At 37.4% G+C, this 23,188-nt stretch overlaps 3 protein-coding genes across 4 annotated transcripts; 1 reads left to right on the forward strand and 2 right to left on the reverse strand.

Annotated features, from left to right (window-relative positions):
• The first annotated feature begins 419 nt into the window (after window positions 1–419).
• Window positions 420–6,949, forward strand: LOC132165418 (protein unc-13 homolog). Its single transcript, XM_059575966.1, has 5 exons — window positions 420–1,342; window positions 1,953–2,819; window positions 3,633–4,088; window positions 5,162–5,351; window positions 5,443–6,949. Exons 1-5 carry the CDS (start codon window positions 815–817, stop codon window positions 6,390–6,392), a joined length of 2,991 nt encoding a protein of 996 aa, XP_059431949.1. The 5' UTR covers window positions 420–814; the 3' UTR covers window positions 6,393–6,949.
• A 491-nt stretch (window positions 6,950–7,440) lies between these two features.
• Window positions 7,441–11,499, reverse strand: LOC132165986 (pentatricopeptide repeat-containing protein At4g02750-like). 2 transcript variants are annotated; one of them, XM_059576711.1, is made up of 3 exons: window positions 8,873–11,499; window positions 8,609–8,698; window positions 7,441–8,518 (listed from the first exon to the last, which is right to left on the reverse strand). In XM_059576711.1, the coding sequence occupies exon 1, from the start codon at window positions 11,115–11,117 to the stop codon at window positions 9,030–9,032; it is 2,088 nt and encodes a 695-aa protein (XP_059432694.1). In that variant the 5' UTR covers window positions 11,118–11,499; the 3' UTR covers window positions 7,441–8,518; window positions 8,609–8,698; window positions 8,873–9,029. The 2 variants fall into 2 exon arrangements, with proteins under 2 accessions (XP_059432694.1, XP_059432695.1); XM_059576712.1 differs by having other exon boundaries at window positions 8,609–11,499.
• Window positions 11,500–12,792: 1,293 nt separating this feature from the next.
• On the reverse strand, window positions 12,793–21,704 carry LOC132165505 (dolichyl-diphosphooligosaccharide--protein glycosyltransferase subunit STT3A). The gene is made up of 23 exons (XM_059576102.1): window positions 21,480–21,704; window positions 20,986–21,048; window positions 20,680–20,735; window positions 20,443–20,514; window positions 20,111–20,216; window positions 19,971–20,021; window positions 19,434–19,529; window positions 19,117–19,176; window positions 18,918–19,031; window positions 18,560–18,646; window positions 17,909–18,012; window positions 17,721–17,816; window positions 17,177–17,297; window positions 17,017–17,097; window positions 16,791–16,922; window positions 16,461–16,691; window positions 15,551–15,694; window positions 14,460–14,646; window positions 14,291–14,388; window positions 14,046–14,125; window positions 13,867–13,954; window positions 13,252–13,341; window positions 12,793–13,162 (listed from the first exon to the last, which is right to left on the reverse strand). The coding sequence occupies exons 1-23, from the start codon at window positions 21,594–21,596 to the stop codon at window positions 13,100–13,102; spliced, it is 2,337 nt and encodes a 778-aa protein (XP_059432085.1). The 5' UTR covers window positions 21,597–21,704; the 3' UTR covers window positions 12,793–13,099.
• Between the last annotated feature and the right edge of the window lie 1,484 nt (window positions 21,705–23,188).

Genomic DNA, 23,188 nt, shown 5'->3' on the forward strand with positions numbered 1-23,188 from the left:
AACTCTAACCTTTCTTATATTATTATTCATTGAGATGCCTAATGCTATACATTATCGTCTATCTTACTTCTATTATATTAGGCTGAAGTGACCGTGTTCATTGACTCTCTAAGTTTTTTGTTTAACAAAGATTGATCTAACGCCGGATAAGTACTGTCATGTTAGTTCAGTGAGATTAGGTATGGTATATAATATTAATCGTGCTTATTAGTATATAAAATAATAAAATAATAAAATTAAAATTAAAAAAAGGAAAAAGAAAAGAAAAGAGGAAGTGCATTTTACCCTTTACTTGAATCAAACATAAAAAAGGAAGTTGAGTATTACAGAGGCCCACTGACGACCGACCCCACCTCGGACCATCCATTATCTGTGTCTCTCACATATCATCATATCCTATATCAAATATCCAACTCCTCCACTTTTTCAACTCTCCCCTGCTTTTCTTCTCCACGCCACCCCTCCCTACCCACCACCCAACTCCTCCTTCATTCCCAAATTCCCCCATCTCTTTCTCTCTCTCTCTCACAGGCGCACAAACAAACATACAGTGATGCAGATTCCTTCTCTCCGTGCGACACAAAGCTAAAAGAGATAAACCTGTCAACTTTTCTGCTCCCTTTTTTATCTAAAAATTCACTCTCCAACCTCTCCTCTCCTTCCTCTGTCACACCATCATGGTTTTCTTTGAAGTCAAGCAACAATAACAGAAACCAACCCCACTCCCTTATACTTTTCCATCTCTCACACCCAATACGAATCCAAAAAACCGACACACACTCTCGACAAAACTGACCCACCCATCGCACCAACAATGGCCAGTATTTTGAGGGACAGAATATTGGGATCCTCCAAGAGACACTCACTTGGCGGCTCCAAAAGGCACGACGAGCCCCAGAGACCCATGCAGCACCACCAACAGCAAGTGTACCCGGTCGAAGACCTGCCCTGCCCATTCGGCGACCTGGGTTCCAACTTCTCGGACTCGGAGCTTCGAGAGACGGCCTACGAGATCCTCGTCGCGGCGTGCCGGAGTACCGGGACGAGGGCGTTGACCTACATCCCGCAGTCGGAGAAGGCCGACCGGGCTCCGGCGCTTGCGCCATCAGCGTCGCTGCAGAGGTCGCTGTCGTCGTCGGCGAGCCGGGTGAAGAAGGCTTTGGGGCTGAAAACGACGCCGTCGAAGAGGAGAAGTGGTGGTGGTGGTGGTGGTGAGTCGGTGAGCCAGGGGCGAGTGAAGAAGGCGGTGACGGTTGGGGAGCTGATGAGGGTGCAGATGAGGGTTTCGGAGCAAACGGATTCGAGAATTAGGAGAGCTCTGTTGAGGGTCGCTGCTGGGCAGGTGAGAACTTTGACCTTTCCCTTTGAGAAATTTACAACTTGGGTTGGACAGTTTTTTTTAATTCTAATTTTTATTTTGGTCTACTTATTGGTTTTGTGATTTGGATTCTATTTGGAAGCTGAGAAAGTTGAGGGAAATGAAAGGAGGGAAAAATAAAAAATTGAACTTGTTCTCTTTTAATTCCTAAATATAGTATTGAAAGTAGAAAACGCAAGTGAGGACTGTGTTTAGTGTCTGTGAACTTGTTTTGGATTTCTGTCTGAATTGACTGTTTGGTTTCGCTTCATTGTGAAAGCAAAGAATATATGATTCCAAATTATTATTATTTTTCTTATTAATTTAATGATTGAGGTTTAAGTTCTGGCACCTTGTGTATTCATTATCGTCTTGTAATTTTGCACTTATAAGTTATTCTCTTGTTTGTTTCTATATTGACTTTTGGGGGTTATGTTTACTGGTTAATGGCACTAAAAGTTCTTATATTTTGTACCTATTTGGATAAGGCCATTGTAGCGAGACGTGCTTATAATCCATGGTTTATTGGTTTTTTCTTGCTTGCGTCCTTTTAAACTGGTACGGTGATTTTTTTGGTTTCTATATCATGAATCAGCTTGGAAGGCGAATAGAGTTGATGGTTTTGCCACTTGAGCTATTACAGCAGTTCAAATCTTCAGATTTTCCCAATCAGCAAGAATATGAGGCTTGGCAAAGGAAGAATCTGAAGGTTTTGGAAGCAGGACTTCTTCTGCATCCTCACCTGCCACTGGAAAAGACTGACACTGCAGCACAACGGCTCCGGCAGATTATTCGTGGGGCCCTAGAGAAGCCCCTAGAAACCGGAAAGCACAATGAATCAATGCAAGCCTTGCGTAGTGTTGTTACGTCTCTTGCTTGCAGATCATTTGATGGATCTACATCCGACACATGCCACTGGGCAGATGGGTTTCCACTGAACCTCAGGCTCTACCAAATGCTCTTAGATTCATGTTTTGATATTAATGAAGAAACAACTATTATTGAAGATGTTGATGAGGTTTTAGAACTCATAAAGAAGACCTGGGTAATCCTCGGATTGAACCAGAAGCTGCATAATCTTTGTTTCTCATGGGTTTTATTCCACCGTTATGTTGTAACTGGCCAAGTAGAAAGTGACCTGCTATTTGCATCCAATAATATGTTGATCGAAGTTGAGAAAGACGCCAAGGCAATAACGGATCCAGTTGAATCAAAAATTTTGAGCTCTACGTTGAGTTTGGTATTGGGCTGGGCAGAGAAAAGGCTTCTTGCTTACCGTGATACTTTCCACAGTGGTACTATCGAATCAATGCAAATTGTTGTCTCTCTAGGGGTATTGTCAGCCAAGATATTGGTAGAAGATATCTCTCGTGAGTATCGTAAGAAGAGGAAAGAAGTTAATGTGACCTTTGAAAGGGTTGAAACTTATATAAGATCATCGCTACGCACTGCTTTTGCTCAGGCAAGTTTCTTCCTTTCAGCATGATATCCCTAAATATGAATATGCATACAAGATGAAACCGATGTCCAACAACCTGTTGATCCTGATGTGTATATGGTAGGCTTTTGACAGTGAACCACCAGTTAAAACTGTTCTGTTGGTGAATCCTCTAAAAGTATGACTCCAGAGTTGACTTCCACAGAGGACTTCACCTTTCTGATGTACTGTTCGGTTAGTGAATCCTCTAAAGGTATTTGCTTCCAGAAAATGACCTTCATAGGGGACTTCACCTTTCTGATATAGAACTTGAATCTTTATCACAATTTCGTAATATTGTGGAGGAGTTTGTGACCATTTCCATTCTTTTTATGACACATCACCCAACCTGATTCATCACAATCAACTTTTTATTGAATTTATCCTTCCTCCTGTACTCCTACGATTGCATTTTCTCTCCTTAACTGAATCTGTTATTCCCTCCAAACTTGAATCTACTATTCCTTGAATTCTTTTTACTTGTCAATCATCATTAGTCAATTGACATTTTCAAGATAGTGTAAAGTCCATGGGGGATAAACGATATGCGTCGACTATTAGGTGTATGTTTTATTTGTATCCATGTGCATGGTGTGAAATCCTGACAATGCACTTTAACCTATATGTATTTTCCAAGTGTATTTCTTTTTTTCCCAGTCAATGTTTGGGTATACAAAATCCAGATGATTTTTTCCCCAGTTTATGTTTGAATACGTATATATGTTTTTTAATAAGCTCACTTCTTAGCTGCACTATGAAAATATGACTCAAGGTTCTAATTGATTTGTCTTAAGTCAGAAAATGGAGAAGGTGAACTCAAGCAAGCGTATATCTAAGAACCAGAACAGTCCTCTTCCTGCCCTTTCCATCCTTGCACAAGAGACTAGTGAACTGGCTCTTAATGAGAAAGAGATATTTAGTCCAATACTGAAGAGGTGGCACCCTCTTGCAGCAGGTGTTGCTGTAGCTACCCTTCATTCTTGCTATGGGAATGAGCTGAAGCAATTTATTACAAATATTAGTGAGTTGACACCTGATACACTACAAGTGCTGAGAGCCGCTGACAAATTGGAGAAAGATCTTGTGCAGATTGCAGTTGAAGATGCAGTGGACAGTGAGGATGGTGGGAAGTCTATTATACAAGAGATGCCTCCTTATGAGGCTGAAGCTGTAATTGTCAATCTGGTAAAGTCATGGATAAAGACAAGAGTTGACAGACTGAAGGAATGGACTGACAGGAATCTACAACAAGAGGTGTGTGATGGAAGGTTCTTGTTGATTTTCAAGATATAGATTTTCTTTAAATTTGATCTAAGTTTATTGCAGCCTGGATTTAGCCAGCACCTGCAGATGCAAATTTGATATGGCTTAATATTATTATGCGACCCAGATATGGATTTTTTTTCTTCTTCTGTTTTATGTGATCAGTATCATCTGAGATTCAAAAGGATGTGACCACTCACACACACAAATAGTCATATACCTGTCACATTTGTATTGCAATGGCACCATCATTATGCATTGATTCTCTCCTGGACCACATGCGGAGGTCAAGAGTGAAGAAGTGCATGATGAGCAAAACAAGGCAGACAACTCTGGAGTCAGATAAGAAATCTCCATGTGCTCTGCTTGTTGATGAGAATATATTTTTGATGCTATGTCAATGAGCTTTGGTATGCAGTACATATAGTGCTTCTGTGTGTTAGCGTTTAAGGGATCGGGTTTGGGGAATGCACGAATATCATCTTAATATATTGAGGATGACCCAATAAAAGGTTGTTTTCATTGTTGGTTTGATTGGGTTTAGGTATATGTGGGTTGGTGTTTTATCTCTATTCATTGTTTAAACTTTTGTTGCACAATTAGAATACAGGTTTTTAGTTTTAGGAGTGAAAATATTTGCTTAGGAATATCTAAGATGCTGTGTACTATGGGTAAAATCTCTTGGGCATCATCTTGTAGAATTTAAACTTTTTAGCCAAGTTCAAGTCTTCATTTTGCTTGAATATGGTTTCACCTGCTAATCCAAGTGGCTAGCAATGTTTGTCTGTTATAGTATCTTGTTCCAACACCTATGAGTTAAACCTTAATTTATTTGTTGATTTTGTTCAACTTCAAATATTTTGAGTCAAACTTATGTTGATGAAATTTGTTCAAGCCTGAAATACATTTTCTAGTTTCCTTTATATGTAGTATGTGGTGGCAATTGGCTTCCGAGCTTCATTAACACAACCTAGTCATTTCCAAAATTATGTCATTCATTAAAGATCAGTGTGAAAATTATCCTTTTACTAGTTGACCAAACCATGCTGACCTCTTTCCTGTAGGTATGGAATCCACGGGCCAACAAGGAGGGGTTTGCTCCTTCTGCTGTTGAAGTTCTCCGAATCATAGATGAAACTTTGGATGCATTCTTTATGTTGCCAATTCCTATGCATCCATTGCTGCTTCCTGAATTGATGACTGGTTTTGACAGATGTCTTCAACATTACATATTGAGGGCCAAGTCTGGCTGTGGTATTATTCCATATCCAGAGAATGATGGATGCATTGATTTTTAAGTTATTACTTTTTTCAATGATCCCCAATTCTTTTCTTTGATCTGCAGGAACCCGAAATACTTACATTCCTAGTATGCCTGCTTTGACTAGATGTTCAACTGGATCAAAGTTCCATGGTGTGTTCAAAAAGAAGGAAAAATCACATATAATACACAAGAGGAAATCTCAGGTTGGAACTTCAAATGGGGATAACTCCCTTGGGATACCCCAGCTTTGTGTTCGCATTAATACTTTGCAGCAAATACGAACAGAGTTGGGAGTTTTGGATAAGAGGACAATTGCTCATCTTCAAAATGCTGAATGCACTCATGTGGACTATATTGAAAATGAGACGGGAAAAAGGTTTGAGCTTTCAGCAACTGCTTGTGTGGAAGGGATCCAACAACTCTGTGAGGCAATAGCATATAAGATCATCTTCCATGAGCTAAGTCATGTTCTTTGGGATGGCTTGTATGTTGGGGAAGTTTCTTCTTCTAGGATTGAGCCCTTCCTTCAGGAGCTTGAGCAAAATTTGGAAATTATTTCATCAACAGTGCATGACAGAGCCAGAACGCGTGTGATTACTGAAGTAATGAAAGCTTCTTTTGATGGGTTCGTGTTGGTTTTGCTTGCTGGAGGCCCTTCACGTACTTTCACTCAACAAGATTCTGAAATAATAAAGGAGGATTTCAAGTTTCTTACAGACCTATTTTGGTCCAGTGGTGATGGATTGCCCGCTGATTTAATAGATAAGTTTTCAACCACAGTTAAAAGTATCCTCCCTCTATTTTCTACTAATACAGAGAGCCTAGTTGAGCAATTCAGACGTTTAGTTGTTGAGACCTATGGCTCTTCTACTAAATCTAAGCTTCAGTTGCCTCCAACTTCCGGTCACTGGGGTCCCACCGAACCAAACACGATTTTGCGAGTTCTGTGTTGTCGGAACGATGAAACTGCTGCAAAGTTTCTTAAAAAGACTTACAATCTGCCCAAGAAATTAAACAATGCTGGGTTCTGAAAAAAGTGAGTCGATGGACTCGTGGGCAAGCAATGCTTCTGGGTCGTTCCTGATTTTGCTATATTTATTATACCAACATATTTCCTATGGGGGCTTCTAGCAGGGTTGCCCGTGTTGCAGGAAAAAATATAGCTCATGTATAGTAATATTAATTGACCGCATTCGATTTGTTCAGAGCCTTCACTTGTCTGTCACCAGAAATTCATGGGAACAGTGGACTTGCTCCTCGGTTTTTGATTAAAGAAAGCTTGGGAATCTATAACGCACGAGGAAAGCTCCTGTGAAGACAACATTTGTTGGACATGGTGGGGTTCTTGCTCTCTTTCGTTTGACCTCGTTTCATTTCTTATATCTCACACTGCACAATGACAACGAGTGCAGAATACAAAGATGAAGGTTTGGTAATAGCCTAATAGGAATGTGTTCTTTAAATTTGTTATGTGGCCATTTTTATCAGGTAGCTTCTTGTCAGGGGACGCGGCTATTATTTATTTGTATAATCTATTGTATTGACTTTTCAGAATTTTGGCTAATAATGAGAACTTCTTGTTGGAGGAGTTCCGCAGAACCGATTGCAAAAATGATAAAGAGTTTTCCTTTAAACTGGGTCAGAGAAATTTTTTCTAACTCAATTTATAAAAATGACGTGTCCTTTGAAAATGTGAGATCCACATATTTTTTTAATAGTATAGACAAAGTTAGAATTAACTTTACTAAAAATTCATGTACATCTCACATGTTAATAAAAAAAATGACGTCATTTTTAGAAATTGGGTCCGAATAAGTTCTTCTCTGTCCTTGCAAAAATCCGTAAATACGCATACATGTTTTACATAAGAGGAATGATTGACGTCACTCGTGTCTTTTTTGTGTTCATCTAAAATTGATATGATTTATAAAATTACCATTAAATTAGTGCATTCTTACGCATGGGCAGCATGGGATTGTTTTATGGGGCCTAAGGTCTGCAATAGGTTCTAACGGTATACAAGGGCAAAAACATATCAATTGGCAAAATGCAATCCCAATCCGATCAACTCCATGCAGCTATATCGCGTGAATCGGCGATTCATCTTGGCTACGACTTTAATAACTTTGGGGTTTCAAAACCAACCAAAAGGCACAAACTGTCCTTCAATGGACCATAGAAGATGTACACTGAATGTAACCCTAGGCGCCAAGCCCAAACAACTAATCCAAAATTGTTCTCTCCCATCCGCTCTACCCAAGTGTTAAGACTAAGAAGAGTACAAAATCTTCGACCGATCATTTGCATTTATGTAAGGAGAGAATAACTTCTATAAGGTCTTAGCACAAACCAAGGCCTTTGAGCCCCCCAATAAACCTTTCTTCTTCTTCTTCTCTAGACCCACTATTAACCACCAACCCGCTGCCAGCAAGCCCAGACAGCGCCATAGACGACGCCTGCCGGCCCAAACCTTGTCAGTGCTCCTCTCCCTCTCTCTCTCGCACACACCGGCAGTAGAGAAGAACTCCCTCTCCCATTTCAAAGATTTGGGTTGATTGCTTGATTTTCAACATGTTCGACAGAAGAGAAATGTGAGAACTCAAATCTTGAAAATTAAGCAATCAAGCAATCAACCCAAATCTTTGAAATGGGAAAGGGAGCACTGGCAATAGACTGCCGGTGAGATAGAGAGAGAGAGGGGGTGGCCGGCGTGGTCTCCGGCAAGTTTTGGGCCAACCGGTGTCGTTTCTGGCGCGGTTTGGGCTTGCCGGGGACGAGTTGGTGGCTGATAGTAGGTCTAGGGAAGAAGAACATGAAAGGTTTATTTAAGAAGATTTTTTTGTTTTAACTCGTATGAGTTCTTGATAAGAATAAATTAGGTGTTTATGTTTTTTTTTTGTTATGGTGTTCCACGCTGATTTGTCATACTCTTATTGGAGGGCACAAAGGTCTTGGTTTGTGCTAAGACCTTATAGAAGTTATTCTCCTGTAAGAAATATGCTTAACTATGCCAATCCTTCTCCAATGGCTCTCAGGTACATTTTATATCTATCAAATACAGTAACTGAATTAAGAAATTGCCTATCAGGAGACAATATGACATTCAGTGCCAAGGATTCTTGTTTTTTGATCCACTTCTTTTCGTGCTCGTTGTATTCTGCCAAGACCAAAAATAATAAAACAGTAACGTTGATATAACATTGGGGCCAAATCTCAAGAAATAACTGAGTAAGGAGGAATAATGTACCGATTTTGATTTCTTGGCCTTGCCCCTGATCCTGTTCTTCGGAGGTTTTAGTTTGTATATGCGAACCATCCAATGATGAGTTGTGAACACCTAAATTGATATTAAAGCCCCAGAAATCCGATCAGAAAAAGAACGGTGAGCTTTACATGAAAAAAATTTCAGATAAATTTGACTAGTTGCACCAAGATCAGTAAAGCTCATCAATCATTGGTTGCCCTCACTATAAAGCGAGAATGAACACTTGCTTATGGTACCTATTCTAACCTTATAGAGTGTTTTCCAGCAGTGCTTGCAAAAACACCCTCGTTCCTTTCTCTACAGCCTCTTTCAAGAATTTCCCAGTAGCAGTGCCTTGCTCCTGTTTTATATTCATCCTGGCTGCAGTGTTTCGTTTCAAGATCAGCAAATTTTCCACGCTTCATTACCAATAGTCCTTGCAAGAGCACTTCCCTTCAATGAAATGATGATATCTGTTTGAATCTCTCAAGATAATTGGTCGTCCAATTATTTTGGATACAAACTTCATAAACACATGGCAATCTCCACAAACCCGAATATTTTTTATAATCCTTAAGGGTGTGCCTCCATGAGGTTTTCGAATTAACCCATATGCAAGAGCAAGTTTCTCGCTGTGGTAACAGATAGATTCATACTTTTCCTTTTCCCCCACATCATGAAGAACCAAGTTTGTGTTAGGAGCAAAGCCAACTTTATGGAGTTCCCTAATCAGTCTGTTTAGTTCTTCATAAATTTTTTCAGTTTCCGGATGAGTCCGATCTTCTGAAACAAATTTGTGTACTCTGTTATCAATCTCAATCCAACTGTAAGCAGCAAATTTTTTGACATTCTTGTTCTTCATGAGAGTTCTCATGGATGCCACATCTTTCCATCTTCCACAAGTAGCATATATGTTGGAAAGCATGATGTAAGGTCCAGCATTGAGCGGATCCAATTCAAAGAGATTCCTAGCTGCCATCTCTGCTTGTTTGATGTCACCCTTGATTGCACTAACAGATAGAAGGGTAGACCAGATTAGACAATTTGGTTCATGGGGCATACCTTCAATAAGATCTACTGCTTTGTCCATGTAACCTGAACGACCAAGGAGATTGATCATGCATGCATAATGATCCAAAGTAGGTATCATACCATGCTGTTTGCTTATTGAATCGAAATATTCATGTCCTTGTTCAATCAAACTAGCGTGGACACAAGCAGATAAAACACCTATAAAAGTAACATTATCAGGTTTCAAGTTTTCTTGCAACATTTTCTCATAGAGGGCCAAGGCCTCTTGATGCTGTCCATTCTGTGCATAACCTCCAATCATCGCATTCCAGGAAACCACATTCAAAGTTGGCATTGTTTTGAAAACCATCCAAGCATCTGAAGTGACTCCGCACTTGCAATACATATCGACAAGGGCACTAGACACAAGCAAACCATCATCAACTCCCATATGAACTGTTTTTCCATGAACAGCCTGGCCATTATACAAAGAAGCTAATTTCGCGCAGGAACTAACCACACTTGAAATAGTAAAACTATCAGGTCTGACATTTGCTAGTAGCATCGTGCCAAACAACATCAAAGCATCCTCTTCTCTCCCGTTTTGTGTATAACCTACTATCATTGTAGTCCAACAGATCTTATCCTTCTCCTTGATCTCGCTAAATATCTTACTAGCTTCATCTACATATCCACATTGAAAGTAAGCTCCGAGAACATTTGAAATCGTAACTTGGTCAGGCTTCAAATCCCATAACTTCATTTCATGGAATAACTCTATGCATTTCTCAGGCTGGCCATTTTTCACATACCCAGAGATAATCGAATTCCAGGAAACCACATTCCTGTTAACCATTCGATCAAACAAACATCTTGCGCGATCTATGTCACCGCATTTGGCATATATATCTATCAAAGCATTCCAAATAAAAACATTCCCACACAAATTACCGACAATAATCCTCCCATGAATCTGTTTCCCACGCCTCAAATCCAATAACTGCGAGCATGCATGCAATGCGCTGACATGGGTATACTCCGTAGGTTCAAAGCCTTCTTCCTGCATTCTCACAAACATCTCCAAGGCCTCGCTGGAACACTCATTTCCAGCAAAACCTGCAATCATCGTATTATACGAAACTGAATCACAGAAAGGCATCTGACCAAAAGTCGCCCGCAAATCCTCGACTGAACCCGTCTTCGCATACGCAGATAGCATAGCATTCCAAGAGAAAACGTCCCTTTTAAGCATTCTGTCGAACAGGTTTCGAGCATCCAAAAGTTTCCCAGATTTTGCATACAAATGAAGAAGACGATTTTGAATGAAAGCGCTGTCCGGTTGGAAGAAGTGAAGCTCCATGTGGTTTTGCAGTCGCTTGGCTTGGTCAACTTCGTTGGCTCGGACGCATTCGAGCAGGAGACGAGTGTACGCCTCAGAAGTTGCAGACCCACGAGAGTACAAGAGGTCTACCGCGTGGCGAAGATTGTGCTTGGCTTTCATTTTCGTTTGACTTTCGTCGTCGTAGTAGTAGTTGTACTCCGAAATCACGATTGAGGTTTAAGTTCTGTCACAAAGTTCCATGGTCTATACAAACAGAAGGAAAAATAACATATAATACACGAGGAAATCTCAGGTTGGAACTTCAAATGGGGATAACTCCTTTGGGATACCCCAGCTTTGTATTCGCATTAATACTTTACAGCAGATTCGAATAGAGTTTGGAGTTTTTGGATAAGAGGACAAATGTTCATCTTCAAAATGCTGAATGCACTCATGCGGCGTGCGGACAAAGACAATATTGAAAAATGAGATGGAAAAAGGTTTGAGCTTTCAGCAACTGCTTGTGTGGAAGGGATCCAGCAACTCTGTGACTCTCTGTGAGGCAATAGCTTATAAGATCGTCTTCCTTGAGCTAAGTCGTGTATTTTTTTTTAATTGAAAGGAGAAAAAGGTTAAGGGATCTTTTCCGCTTCTTTATCCTAATCTAATGGAATAGAGAACGGTTGATTCTATGAGAATGCTTCCAAATACTAGATAAGAAGCGGCTCATTTAGCCAAACAATATGTTCTATAGTTAGCACTTTTAGAAACTTTCTTAGCTTTCCAGTTGTAGAAAGAAAGCAAATACAAAAAAAGGTCAAAAACACACTAGAAGCTCGTGCTAAGTCATGTTCTTTAGAATGGCTTGTATGTTGGGGAAGTTTTTTCTTCTAGGATTGAGCCCTTTCCTAGGGAGCTCGAGCAAATTTGAAAATTATTTCATCATTAAAAATACCCGTACATGTTTTACATAAGAGTAATGATAGACATTTTCTTTGTTTCTCTTGTGTTTATTCAAAATAGACGTGTCTTTTAAAATTACTATTAAATTTGTAATAAATTATTATTAGATTTTGATCAAATTGTAATTTTAAAAGCCATATTAATTTTAGTTGAATACAAAAAAAAAACACAAAAGTAACATCTATCATTACTCTTTAAGCAAATATAAATATAACAACCATGCCAATATAAACAACTTTTAAGCCCAAGGTTGCATCCCTTGTTGCTAGTACGTCAGAGTTTCTTCCTTCTTCTGATTTTCAATCTCCTTTTTTTTTTCGCCAGATTGAATTTGGTGGGTGCTAAGAGGAATTATGGGTCTCTAGTTAGACTTTTAACAATGTTATTGTGATTTGAAGTGACATCATAAAGTTGCGCTCACCCTCTCCAACAGATCACCTCCATTATTCGGTGGCAAGCACTTACGTAGTGGTGGTTACTTTCTAATGGTATTTTGGTGTCTACTTTTTAAATCATATGTACAACTTCTATGTGATTGTTATATGATCATTAAACAGTAATATATGTCGTGCCTGTGAAAAGTGACCATTAAGGACACATTCTATACAAAGACTATATTAATCAGAACCCTGGCTATCTTTGAATAATCTGGCATAAACATATTAAACAATCTGGATTCAGTTTTTTAACAAAACAAGTTCTTTTCTGTAACTGTATAGCCTACACAGATGGGCAGCGTGGGAAATTTTTTGGGGCCCAAGGTCTGCAATTGGGGCTAACGGTATAACCGTATAGATGCGACTGACTGTCAATTCTGTCATCACTGAACCATACAATGATGAGTTGTATGCAACGAACCCATTAAATTTGTTAGAGAAAGAAAACAGGAAGAGAAGTTGGTAATGCCACAAGGCACAAACTGTGTCCTTCAATGGACCATAGAAGATGTACACTGAATGTAGCCCTAGGCAACAAAGCCCAAACAACTAATCCAAAATTGTTCTCTCCCATCAGCTCTACCCAAGTGTTAAAAGACTAAGAAGAGTACAAAATCTTTGACCGATCATTTGCATTTCTGTAAGGAATATGCCTAACTATGCCAGCGCAATCCTCCTCTAATGGCTCTCAGGTATATTTTATATGTATCAAATACAGTAACTGAATTGAGAAATTGCCTATCAGAAAAGTAAATATGACATTCAGTGCCAAGGATTCTTGTTTTTTGATCCACTTCTTTTCTTGCTCGATGTAGAGCTTGCTTTCTGCCAAGACCAAAAATAATTAAACAGTTATGTTGTTAACATTGGGCCAAATCTCAAGACATAACTGAGTAAGGAGGAATAATACATACCGATTTTGATTTCTTTGCCTTGCCCCTGATCCGGTTCTTCGGAGGTTTCAGTTTGTATATGCGAACCATCCAATGATGAGTTGTGAACACCTAAATTGATATTAAAATCCACAGAAATCCAATAAGAAAAAGAACAGGAGCTTTACATGAGAAAATTTTCAAATAAATTTGACTAGTTGCACCAAGATCAGTAAAGCTCATCAATCATTGGTTGCCCTCACGATAAAATGAGAATAGTACCTGTTCTATTTTTTAAAAAAAAAAAAAACTGCTAAAATAAAATAACATTTTGGAAAAGAAATCCATGCAAACATCACAAGAGCTAACCACATCAAATCTCAAAACTAGCAAAGGCCCAAGGGGCCGTATTTAATTATGTGACAAGAAAGAAGCTGCTTTATTGGCAATGTTATACACCCTGGGGGGCCACGGTTTGACAGTATGGAAGAATAACAGAGGTTAGGAAAACCAGATTCCTGAACTACATAACGTTTGCATAGATTAAACTGCTTTTATTTCAAAGCCCACCACATTCAGCAAACATATTAATCACAGACAATGCTAATTATATCCCACAGCGCACTTTTCTAAAATTCGATGTTCAGATCAACTTACCTCTTCGAAATGGGTAAGTTTGAAATACTTCTTTCCAATTTCTGTCCGCCTGACCCTATCAAAGGCTTTACCATCTGTCTCCACAAACCTGTTGTAAAGAGATAATAATTCAAAATTTAAACAGGCAAAACAAATGTACTCTCCATATAGAAACCACTCACTTCACAGCAAAATCAGACCTGTAATAGGAGAGTTTGTACATGAGGCAGTTTAGCATGGTGGGAGTGGCCTCAGAATCAATCCGATACTGACCATCTCTCTGCAAACAGAAGAAAACATAGTTAACACTTTGCTAAATCAAATGAATTACCTAGTAAGCTACAATATCATCCAGTTCCTTTGCCCCCCCCAAAAAAAAAATCCAAGACCCATTTTGTTAGTTATTACTTTTTTTTTTTTTTGGAAAGTAGTGATCATCACTTACAAGGTAGTCAGGCTCCTTGATATGAGGAAATACACCACCTCCTATACGGACCATCCACAGGAACTTATTAATATCATCACTGGGGTAGCCAACGAGACCTGTAAAGTAAGACATCAGAACAAAGTTCCTTTTTTTTGGGGTATATCTCAGCATACAAGACAGAAATTACCTCCAAAGACAACAAGCACATATTTTACATCCAAAGAGTCAAAAATTTCCCAAGCTGCCTTTTCCGGAGAAGACATGGCAGTACCAACTGTTGCAATGTGTGTGTTGTTCCATGTATTATTGTCAACAATGACAGTACGATTAGCCATAGCAGTAGTTTGGTACCCATAGTCCCACCAAGATGCAACCTGAAAGAATACAGCAACAATCAGTGTCAGTGAATATCTTCGTTTGGTCAGACGAGGCTATGTTAGTGATCAAAGTTTATTAGCAGACACAATAAGCTGTTATACAGGCCACTAAATCCATCTGGTGGAGAAGTCGTGTCATTCTCCAGCAAGTATTCTTGTATAAATACCATTAATTAAGGTGACAATTACCCCAGGTACCCTGAATAGAAGCAGTTAGTGGCAACAAATTGCTATTGCAGACAGGCCCAACATGTGCATTATTTGTGATGTAGCTTGAAATACATCAACGTATAGTATGATTAAAAAAAAAAATTATGAGTTAATTCTTGCATCAAGATATATATTAGGACATAGTTGGCTCTAAGCAGTTTTACTCTCCAGACATTGGCATGCATTTTACATTACACTAGATTGAAAAACAAAAATAGTCGACTAAACCCATGGCAATCAACAGAATCACTCCTAAAGCGAGCTTAAAGCAATCTGCCACCCATTTATTCTCACCCAGGCAGTTATATCTATCGTAGCTTATCCATTTAAAGCTCCACGAGTAACTTTTCTTCCTTCTCATTTTGGCCATAAAAAATGATTTTTCTAGTACTAAGAGTGAGCCCATTGGTGAAAATAACTGCAATCGAAACCAAGATGAAAATATTTTCAAAAAAATATTGTGCAATGAGAAGTAAAAGACTCAATAATAAGTTAGTATAATCATGAAGGCTAAAATTATAAACAAGATCATGATACAGCTGCAACTTTAAACCATAATACCAGAAAGAAACTGAAGAAATAATAGTCCAGACTTCAGATTCATGACAACAAATGACAAAGTCAGTCATACAAATGTTAAATAGAAGAAAAGCGCAGTAAAAGAAAGGAAAATACATGATGCTGAACTCACTTTATCATCCACCTCGGTGTTGTGGCTCAACCATGCATAAGCCTCTCGAAAATCATCAAAAACATGAAGACCATCATTTGAATAAGATGTTAGAACGATAGAAGGAGCTGAATAAGCTTCTGCTGCCGCCCAGACAGAGTGAACCTACAAAAAGAAATGTCATTCAAAATTAGAGGCCGCTTTTATTAAGAAAAATATTTTAGTAAACAGAAAGGGGAGCAGAGAAGGAATAGAGCAGGTATCCCTTTAAAAAATGCTAATAAAATTAAAAGTTGATACATGAAGAATAAATTTTGATTAGTTTTATATATATAGGTGAGGAACCCCTCCAAGACAAGGCTATTTCGTGTACCCACCCTGTCAGGTAAACTTCGGACCCATACAAAGTGCCCCCTTCACACGGATCGGGTAATAATCCGGCTTCGCCGGCGGGCTGACCCCAAGGAATTGTTTGCACCCAAGGGAATTCGAAACTTAGAACTTGATGGAAATGCCACCAAGACCAAGGCCCTTACCACTTGAGCTAACCCCTTGCGGTTGAAGAATAATCTTTTATTAGTAAAATAATGGAGATAGATTTTTCAATTAATTCTAAATTTCCTGTAGAGTGACATTTAATGTCAAATATAAAGCTTTCAGATGGATGCTACTATTCACATTCAAAGGAAACTTAAGAAAAAAATTAACATTTTTCTTTATAATAAGCAACAGAGAGTAGTAATGTGCAAAACTTCAGAATCATTCTACATGAAAAAATGGGTTGACATATAATTGAAAGTAGTTACGAGTTTAATTGATATTAATTGAATCTATAAGTATATATTCATTCAGCTAAAAAGCAGGAAAAGGAATAAAATAGATTCTTAACAAAAAGATTACTATTGATGAAGAAAGAAAACAAATCCAATACCACATAGAAAGCACCCAGCAACACAAGCAAGAGAATAGCGATAACAGATGCTTCCAAAGGTAAGACCAGTAGCCTCTTCTTAATTTGGGACTTAACGGAAGGCTTTTCCACATGCTCCTTTTCCTTCTTCCTATTCTTTTTTGAGGGTCGTTCCTTTACTGCATCCTCACTTTTTTCAGTCTTTACCACATCTTTCTGTGCAACAACACTATCAGAACTAGAATCCCCTGCCTTAATGGTCAAAAAAAGAAAAAGAACTTTAGCCTGATTAAACTTATTAAGTGGGGCCAGAAGAATGCAAGCAGTATAGTGTAAAGAAAACAAGCTTACATCAGTTTGAGAATTTCCCGCTACTCCAGGTAACTGAAATTTGATCGATCGTGTGAAAACATCAAACGCTCCTGAGAGAGCAATTCCAGACATGATGCATGCTGCTGGAGCAAGTACAAGCATAAGACGTACCTGTAAAAATTAGCGGAAACAATGATGAGAGACATAAATATATAAGAAGAGGAAGGAAGACATAAAGACATCGGCTATCTCAAAATTATCTCACCATGACTCCAGAAAAATAAACTGATGTGACAATATAAAGGACCGCAAAGGAGCTTGCATCAGACAGTGGTGAGAAGCACGCCTAGCAAGTAAGCAGACCATGTTAGATGTATAAGTACATACCAAATCAAGCAAACTTGAATTGAAAATTCAAAACTTACAACAATGCCAGCAGGAACCAAGAATGCCAAGACGTTAATGTCCATAAAATAAGAAGGCCAAGTAGGTGGTTGATGCTCACTAACACTAGCAATAATTGGTATGTACTTGCTTGCATATGTTCTGTCAGAACGCAGTGAAAAAAAATAAAAATAAAATAAACAATGTTGATTTATAACTACAAATATCAAAGCCATAATAACATTATTCCGCAAAATTATGAGAAAAGCAATAGTGCTACAAATAGGCCAAACAGTTCGTTTACATCTCAAAGAGAAAGAAGGGGCTACACTGCCTATGGAGGATTTTTTGGCAGGCGCGGGGGTGGGGGAGGGGTGTTCAAGTTCGATGTATTAGTAACTCAAGAGCAGACAAAGCCTACTCATGAAAACAAACTGCACCAACCAAAGAGGACAGTCAATTCAATTGGGAATCAGCTTGCACTTAACTCTAATTATGACTTCTATTGCTATCATAATTATATCATTACAGGAGAGTCGAGCAACTAAATAAATAAGACATGTAAAGTGTGAACTAGGTACTTACGGATCAAGTAGACTCAAACTTCGTCCACTCCATCCCTTTGTCGGACTTGAAGCTACCATTGCTACAAGTACTGCTAGCACAGCAAAGCCCACTACCCTGAAGAGTAGATAATGCAAAAGGAGCGGTAATCAAATTTGTTTTCTGCCATATTATGAATATATTAAAGAAACTAAATAATGGAAGCTTACAGGCCAATAGATATAACAAAGGTAACAGCAACTTTGAACATTTTTGGAGAGAGAATCCCTTTGATATAATGCACAACAGCCACCACATGGATAATAATGAAAACCTGCAGATTAAATTAGTAACAAGAAATCAAGATAGAAAGAAATAAAAGCCACATGATATAAAATGGACAAGGTCAAAAGTAAAAGAGAACAATCTTGTGGCAAACTGAACAAAATCTAAAAGACTCAGTGGACCACATTGAATCAATGTCATCTAACAATTTATCTCAAGTCACATCTCTAAATGATGTATTTCAAACACTTCCTACTTCATGTCCCTTTTTCTTAGTCCTTATAAAACTCTTCCATGTTTGCAAGACATCTCCATTCAAAGATGTTGTTGGCCTCCAAAATACCATCATAGAAGTAATTTGTCTTGACTTATAACTCTTAAAAGTGGCATGGCCCAGATATGTAGTCTCAATAGTGCCTAATACAAATCTAGCTGGAACAGGTTGCTTTAAAAAACAAAAATCAGAAGATAAGGCAAGTAAAGCACTCAGAAGAAAATCATTGCTTAAACAAATTTTAACAACAATAATATATATATATATATATATATATATATATATATCAGAGCTGATTATCAGTGGGAAAAAGACAACTCACCAAAAATGATGCAAAATGTTCTGATGTCATGACTGCATTGAATCCAACAACAGGCACTAACGCAGCTAACAATGTTCCCAAGACAACCTGCAATGAAAAAGCTATAATTTGGACGAGAACCAAGAGAGTTCATTTATGAATTGAAGAAAATTTTCCAAGTGACATAGCCTCAATTTCTAGTCAAGGAAATCACTGGGAAAATTTGTGATCTTCAAGTGATATTAGTAGTTCAGACAGCAATGAATTAGAGACTACACTCCAATCAATTTTAGCATGTATTCTACTATCTTGATATACATGCATGGTTGTTTTTTTTTTTGTATACATGCCAAGTACAATGAATGCAATGGATACTTACAAGAGGACAATATGCAATGTATAGTCGAGAAGAGAAGCGACCAGTCACAATGCACAGAAGAACATGCATTGGAATAAGGTTAATAATAAAGGTGTAGCCTCCCCAAGAGCAAACCTGAAAGAAATAACATTTTTGCAAACAAAAATAAATATGGTGAACATAGAGAAGGACTCAAATAGCATTAGGATGAACAGCTTACCATGTAAAAGTATGCTATGGCATTCAAAGTGGCATAGAAGAGGGATCCTGTATTCAGTGTCTTGAAGAACATATTTGTAGTCAGCAACAATCCATATAGAAACCCCAACAAAACATCAGTGGGAAAACATTAACCAGCCAAGTACACCCTACTATTTCTTAAACAAACCTTTTTTTTTGTAAAACAAATTAGAATGGTAAAACTATTAATTAGAAAATTACGCCTTATTATTTTTTTTAAGAGACAGCTTTTTTTTAGAAGTAAATACAACACCACAAAAATCTAAAAGAGCATACTGGAATTTAACAAACACTAACCTTTATATAGAGGTAAAAGGTAAAGATCAAAGCAAATATAGCTACAGCTTCATTGTCATAGCTGCCAGCCACAGATCGGGATATATATGATGGAACCTGGAAAGAAAATATAAAATGTACAGTGAATATTATGCATTTGTTCATATTAATGTGTTGCAAATAATTACCAGTAAAATACACAATGGTTCTGCAAATTCAAGAGAAACTTCTTCTATTTACAAGACCAATGTTCTAAACTATAGAATACAACAATTCATAAAAATTCCAGGGATAGGCCATGACATATTTCTTCAAGTACAATCACAACTCAGACTAAGATCAGAATATCTAATAGAAAACAATAAGAGAAATTCAGATTAAGATACCTCAACTGAAAGAAAGATACATAGCAAAAGAGAAAGGATAAAACAATCATAGATCAAAAGTATTTAGGACAACTCAAAATAAAATGATTTTGTTTTGCTGCTGTTCTCAGTCTTACAAAATTCAAATATAAGAAAAACTTGCAGAGTTATGAATACCCGCTGTATCATTTACCATGGCCAAAAGAACCGCCGCTGTCAGTCCAGCACCAGCACCCTTAACTTCCTGTAAAGGTGGGGGTGATATAAGATCATTATCAAAGCTGAGGATAAAATCCAAATTCTGAGGACACGCATTTCAGTGAGAATACATACCTTAGTCAGAAGGTAAGTAGCCCATGAGGCAAATGCAGAGAATATAGGTGCAGTAAATACACAAACAGTTTCCACAGACAGAGGAATGTTTAAAGAATTCACAATCCTACATTCACAGAATAATTTCTCAAGCATATTAGTAACATAAGACTCATACATAGCTACTACTTCAATATTGTTAAGATGGGTAAACCATATCAAGACAAGTGCACTGAATTCAGAAGAAAAATTGAACCACAAAATACACTCCACTAACTTAATATGAACTCTCAAAATTTTTGAAAATTTTTACTTATCAAAAAAAAAAAAAATATGAACTCTCAAATACCCACCACCAGATGGAGCCTGCAGTCAATGTCAATCCAGGGTAAACAGTTCCGCCAATAACACGACCGAGAGGATACCTTGAGAAAAGTGAAACAAACAAAGTCACTTTAGAACTGTTAAAGAACTTCACTCAAGGAGAAAAAAAGTGTAACAAGAATTATGCATGAGAGTTCGTTTTTCTTTACTTTTTTTTTTTTTTTATAATGAATGAGAATCCTTCTTTTATGTATAAAAGAAATTACCAGGTGCGATCGTCAAACCAGTTCCAAAAATCATATATTCCATTCTTTGTCAGGAACTGAAACCGAAAAATAAGGCTGTCATCTTCTACATTGCTTTATATTATGACAAAATAATGAAAGTCGAGGCAGGCACTGCAGACTTAGAAAATGAAGTTCAACGTAGTAGTGTAGTGAACAGTTTTCAAGTAGTCAAACAGAAAATTCAAAACATTATGCTTACCTACGCAACATAAGAAATAAAACACTAACAAACAAAAAAATAAAAAAACAAAACAAAACAAAGGTTCCACTTGGCGGAAAACAAACCTGAGTGACTCTATAATTGAAATAAGGATCGAATTCGTGAATCACACTCTCATACTTTATAACCTGCAAGTTATTCAACAGAACAATGTTACAGCGAGCGCTAGCTACACGCATAAAAAGAAAAGAAAAAATCTAGAAAGACACGGCTACACTCCATTTGGTTGCTGACAAAATGTAAGAATACGAACAAAATTCAAATTTAGGTCAGGCCTCAGTAGTACGGAAAAAGCCTCCAGCAAACTGATCATACAGCAACTATTTTTGTTTTGCTAAGTTATATACAATCTATCACTAAATGGCCTACAGCATTTCCAAAACCATAAGACACGGATGAAATTACTCAAGAGAAAGTTTGTGTGACCGACTGTAAATTCCGTTTTACTTCCATTTCCTTCATTTTCGCAACAGCCAAACGGAAAGACTTCAAAATTGATGACTGAGAAAAGATCGGATCTAGAAGGAAAGTGAGGAAGGTTAAGGATCAGATAGCTTACAGAGAAGAGACGGATCGAGAAGGCCAGAACGCCGATCAGGACGAGGATGAAGAAGGAGAGGACATTTCCAAAAGCGTATCTCAGGGTTGTTCCTTTGGAGGTCTCCGAGCCCTCCATTGATGGCAAATCGAGCTGACTTAGTGCGAGAGAGAGCGAGAGAGAGGGAGAGACTGTGTGAGGGGGTTTTTGTAGGTCGTGCGTTGAGAAGACTTCGGAGCGGCGAGTTTGATTTGTGAGAACTACGAAACTGCCCCTATTATCTTAAATGACAATGATGTGTCCCATGTATCTAACAAAATGACGGGAGCATCCTTTTTATTTACTCGTGGCAAACGATTATTGCCTACGCGGACATTCCTCGTCATTTAATTGGTTGTGGACTACGTGGTTTGCAAGGTGGTGTGATCTTATTGGAAGGACTTTAGTGATTTTGAGGTCTTCGGATATAACAATGTGGGTGAGAATTCACGGATCTGGATCCCTTCAATTAGGAAGAAATTCAACATTCTCTAATTGTAGCCTTTTATTTTTAATTTAGTGGTTTATAAAATTATTTAAATTTTTATAAAATAAAAATTAATATTTAATATATTGGTTAAACAAAAGCAGCTAATATTTTATAAATTATTAATTTTAAAATAAAATGCCACAATTAATAATTAAAAAGTCTCTAATTTCTCCTCGATCAGAAATAATCTTAATTCAAAATTCACTCCACTTCTTAATACCTTTTAGATGATATTTTTAGTTTTTTGTTTGAAAATTTATTTAAATATGACATTTATGTTTGAGTTTATTAATGTTTTTATTTTTTAAAAAAAAAAACAAAAGGGAGAATGAAAGGAATATCCAAAATTGTTACTTTTAAAAACATAAAGAAAAAAAAAAAGTGTAATAATAGGATAAATGGGCAGATAGTGGTTATCCCTTCGTGATTTACTTGTCATATATTTATCTCGAAATCTAAAAAATACTTATACCGAGTTACTATATATATAAAATGCTAATCCCAAGGCTTTGGTTAGAGTGGTAATTAATAGTAGCCCAATCTTGGTTGATGGTGTTCAAGCAGGCGGTTAAAGACCACTCCGTTTTACACTTTTACATGAGTTACAGGCAAATTTACAATTTGCACATTCATATATGGATGCGAATATATTAAAAAAAATGAAAATTGTTTTATTAAACTAAAACAACGTCGTTTTAGGAAAATTAGTAGGGCAACTGATTTTTAATTTAGTTGTATTGTCCAAAGTTTGTAAATAGATGTTTTTTTTCATATTATAGTTTAGTTTATAAATGTTTGTATTACCAAATGTTTACAGCTTTATTTGTATTTTATATAACAATTTACAAGTATATTTAATTTAAAAATTGGATTAAGCTCATCTAAAAGCTCATACAAAGATTTTTTTTTATAAAAATTTAAAAAAAAAAAAAAGAAAAAAAAAAAAAAAGAAAAGAAAAGAAAAGAAAAGATCACAAGTTGCGGTTATGGCTGGATTATGCAAAAGAGCATATGCAAATGCGAATTCTAAATTTTGATCTCTACAAAGTGCAAATACGGAATAAGGGTATTGCCTAAAGGAAACTTGTCCTCATTTTTAAATGGAGGTATCTTTTTGCAAATCCAATAAATTTATGCTCCGTTTATTTTGATGTAAAATATCTTCCATCGGAAAATGTAAAACGTTTTTCAATATTTGGCA

This window comes from Corylus avellana, chromosome ca11, assembly GCF_901000735.1.
Source record: "Corylus avellana chromosome ca11, CavTom2PMs-1.0".
NCBI classification, from domain to species: domain Eukaryota; kingdom Viridiplantae; phylum Streptophyta; class Magnoliopsida; order Fagales; family Betulaceae; genus Corylus; species Corylus avellana.

Excerpts from the sequence above, each read along its gene's own strand:
- LOC132165418 (XM_059575966.1), top strand. The coding sequence starts at position 815 with ATGGCCAGTATTTTGAGGGACAGAATATTGGGATCCTCCAAGAGACAC. Across the intron at positions 1,343-1,952 it reads TGAGGGTCGCTGCTGGGCAG|CTTGGAAGGCGAATAGAGTT; the intron begins GTGAGAACTTTG and ends ATCATGAATCAG. Across the intron at positions 5,352-5,442 it reads GAGGGCCAAGTCTGGCTGTG|GAACCCGAAATACTTACATT; the intron begins GTATTATTCCAT and ends TTTGATCTGCAG.
- LOC132165986 (XM_059576711.1), bottom strand. The coding sequence starts at position 11,117 with ATGAAAGCCAAGCACAATCTTCGCCACGCGGTAGACCTCTTGTACTCT.
- LOC132165505 (XM_059576102.1), bottom strand. The coding sequence starts at position 21,596 with ATGGAGGGCTCGGAGACCTCCAAAGGAACAACCCTGAGATACGCTTTT. Across the intron at positions 19,530-19,970 it reads CGGCGGTTCTTTTGGCCATG|GTTCCATCATATATATCCCG; the intron begins GTAAATGATACA and ends TTTTCTTTCCAG. Across the intron at positions 14,647-15,550 it reads ACACCGAGGTGGATGATAAA|GTTGCATCTTGGTGGGACTA; the intron begins GTGAGTTCAGCA and ends GTATTCTTTCAG.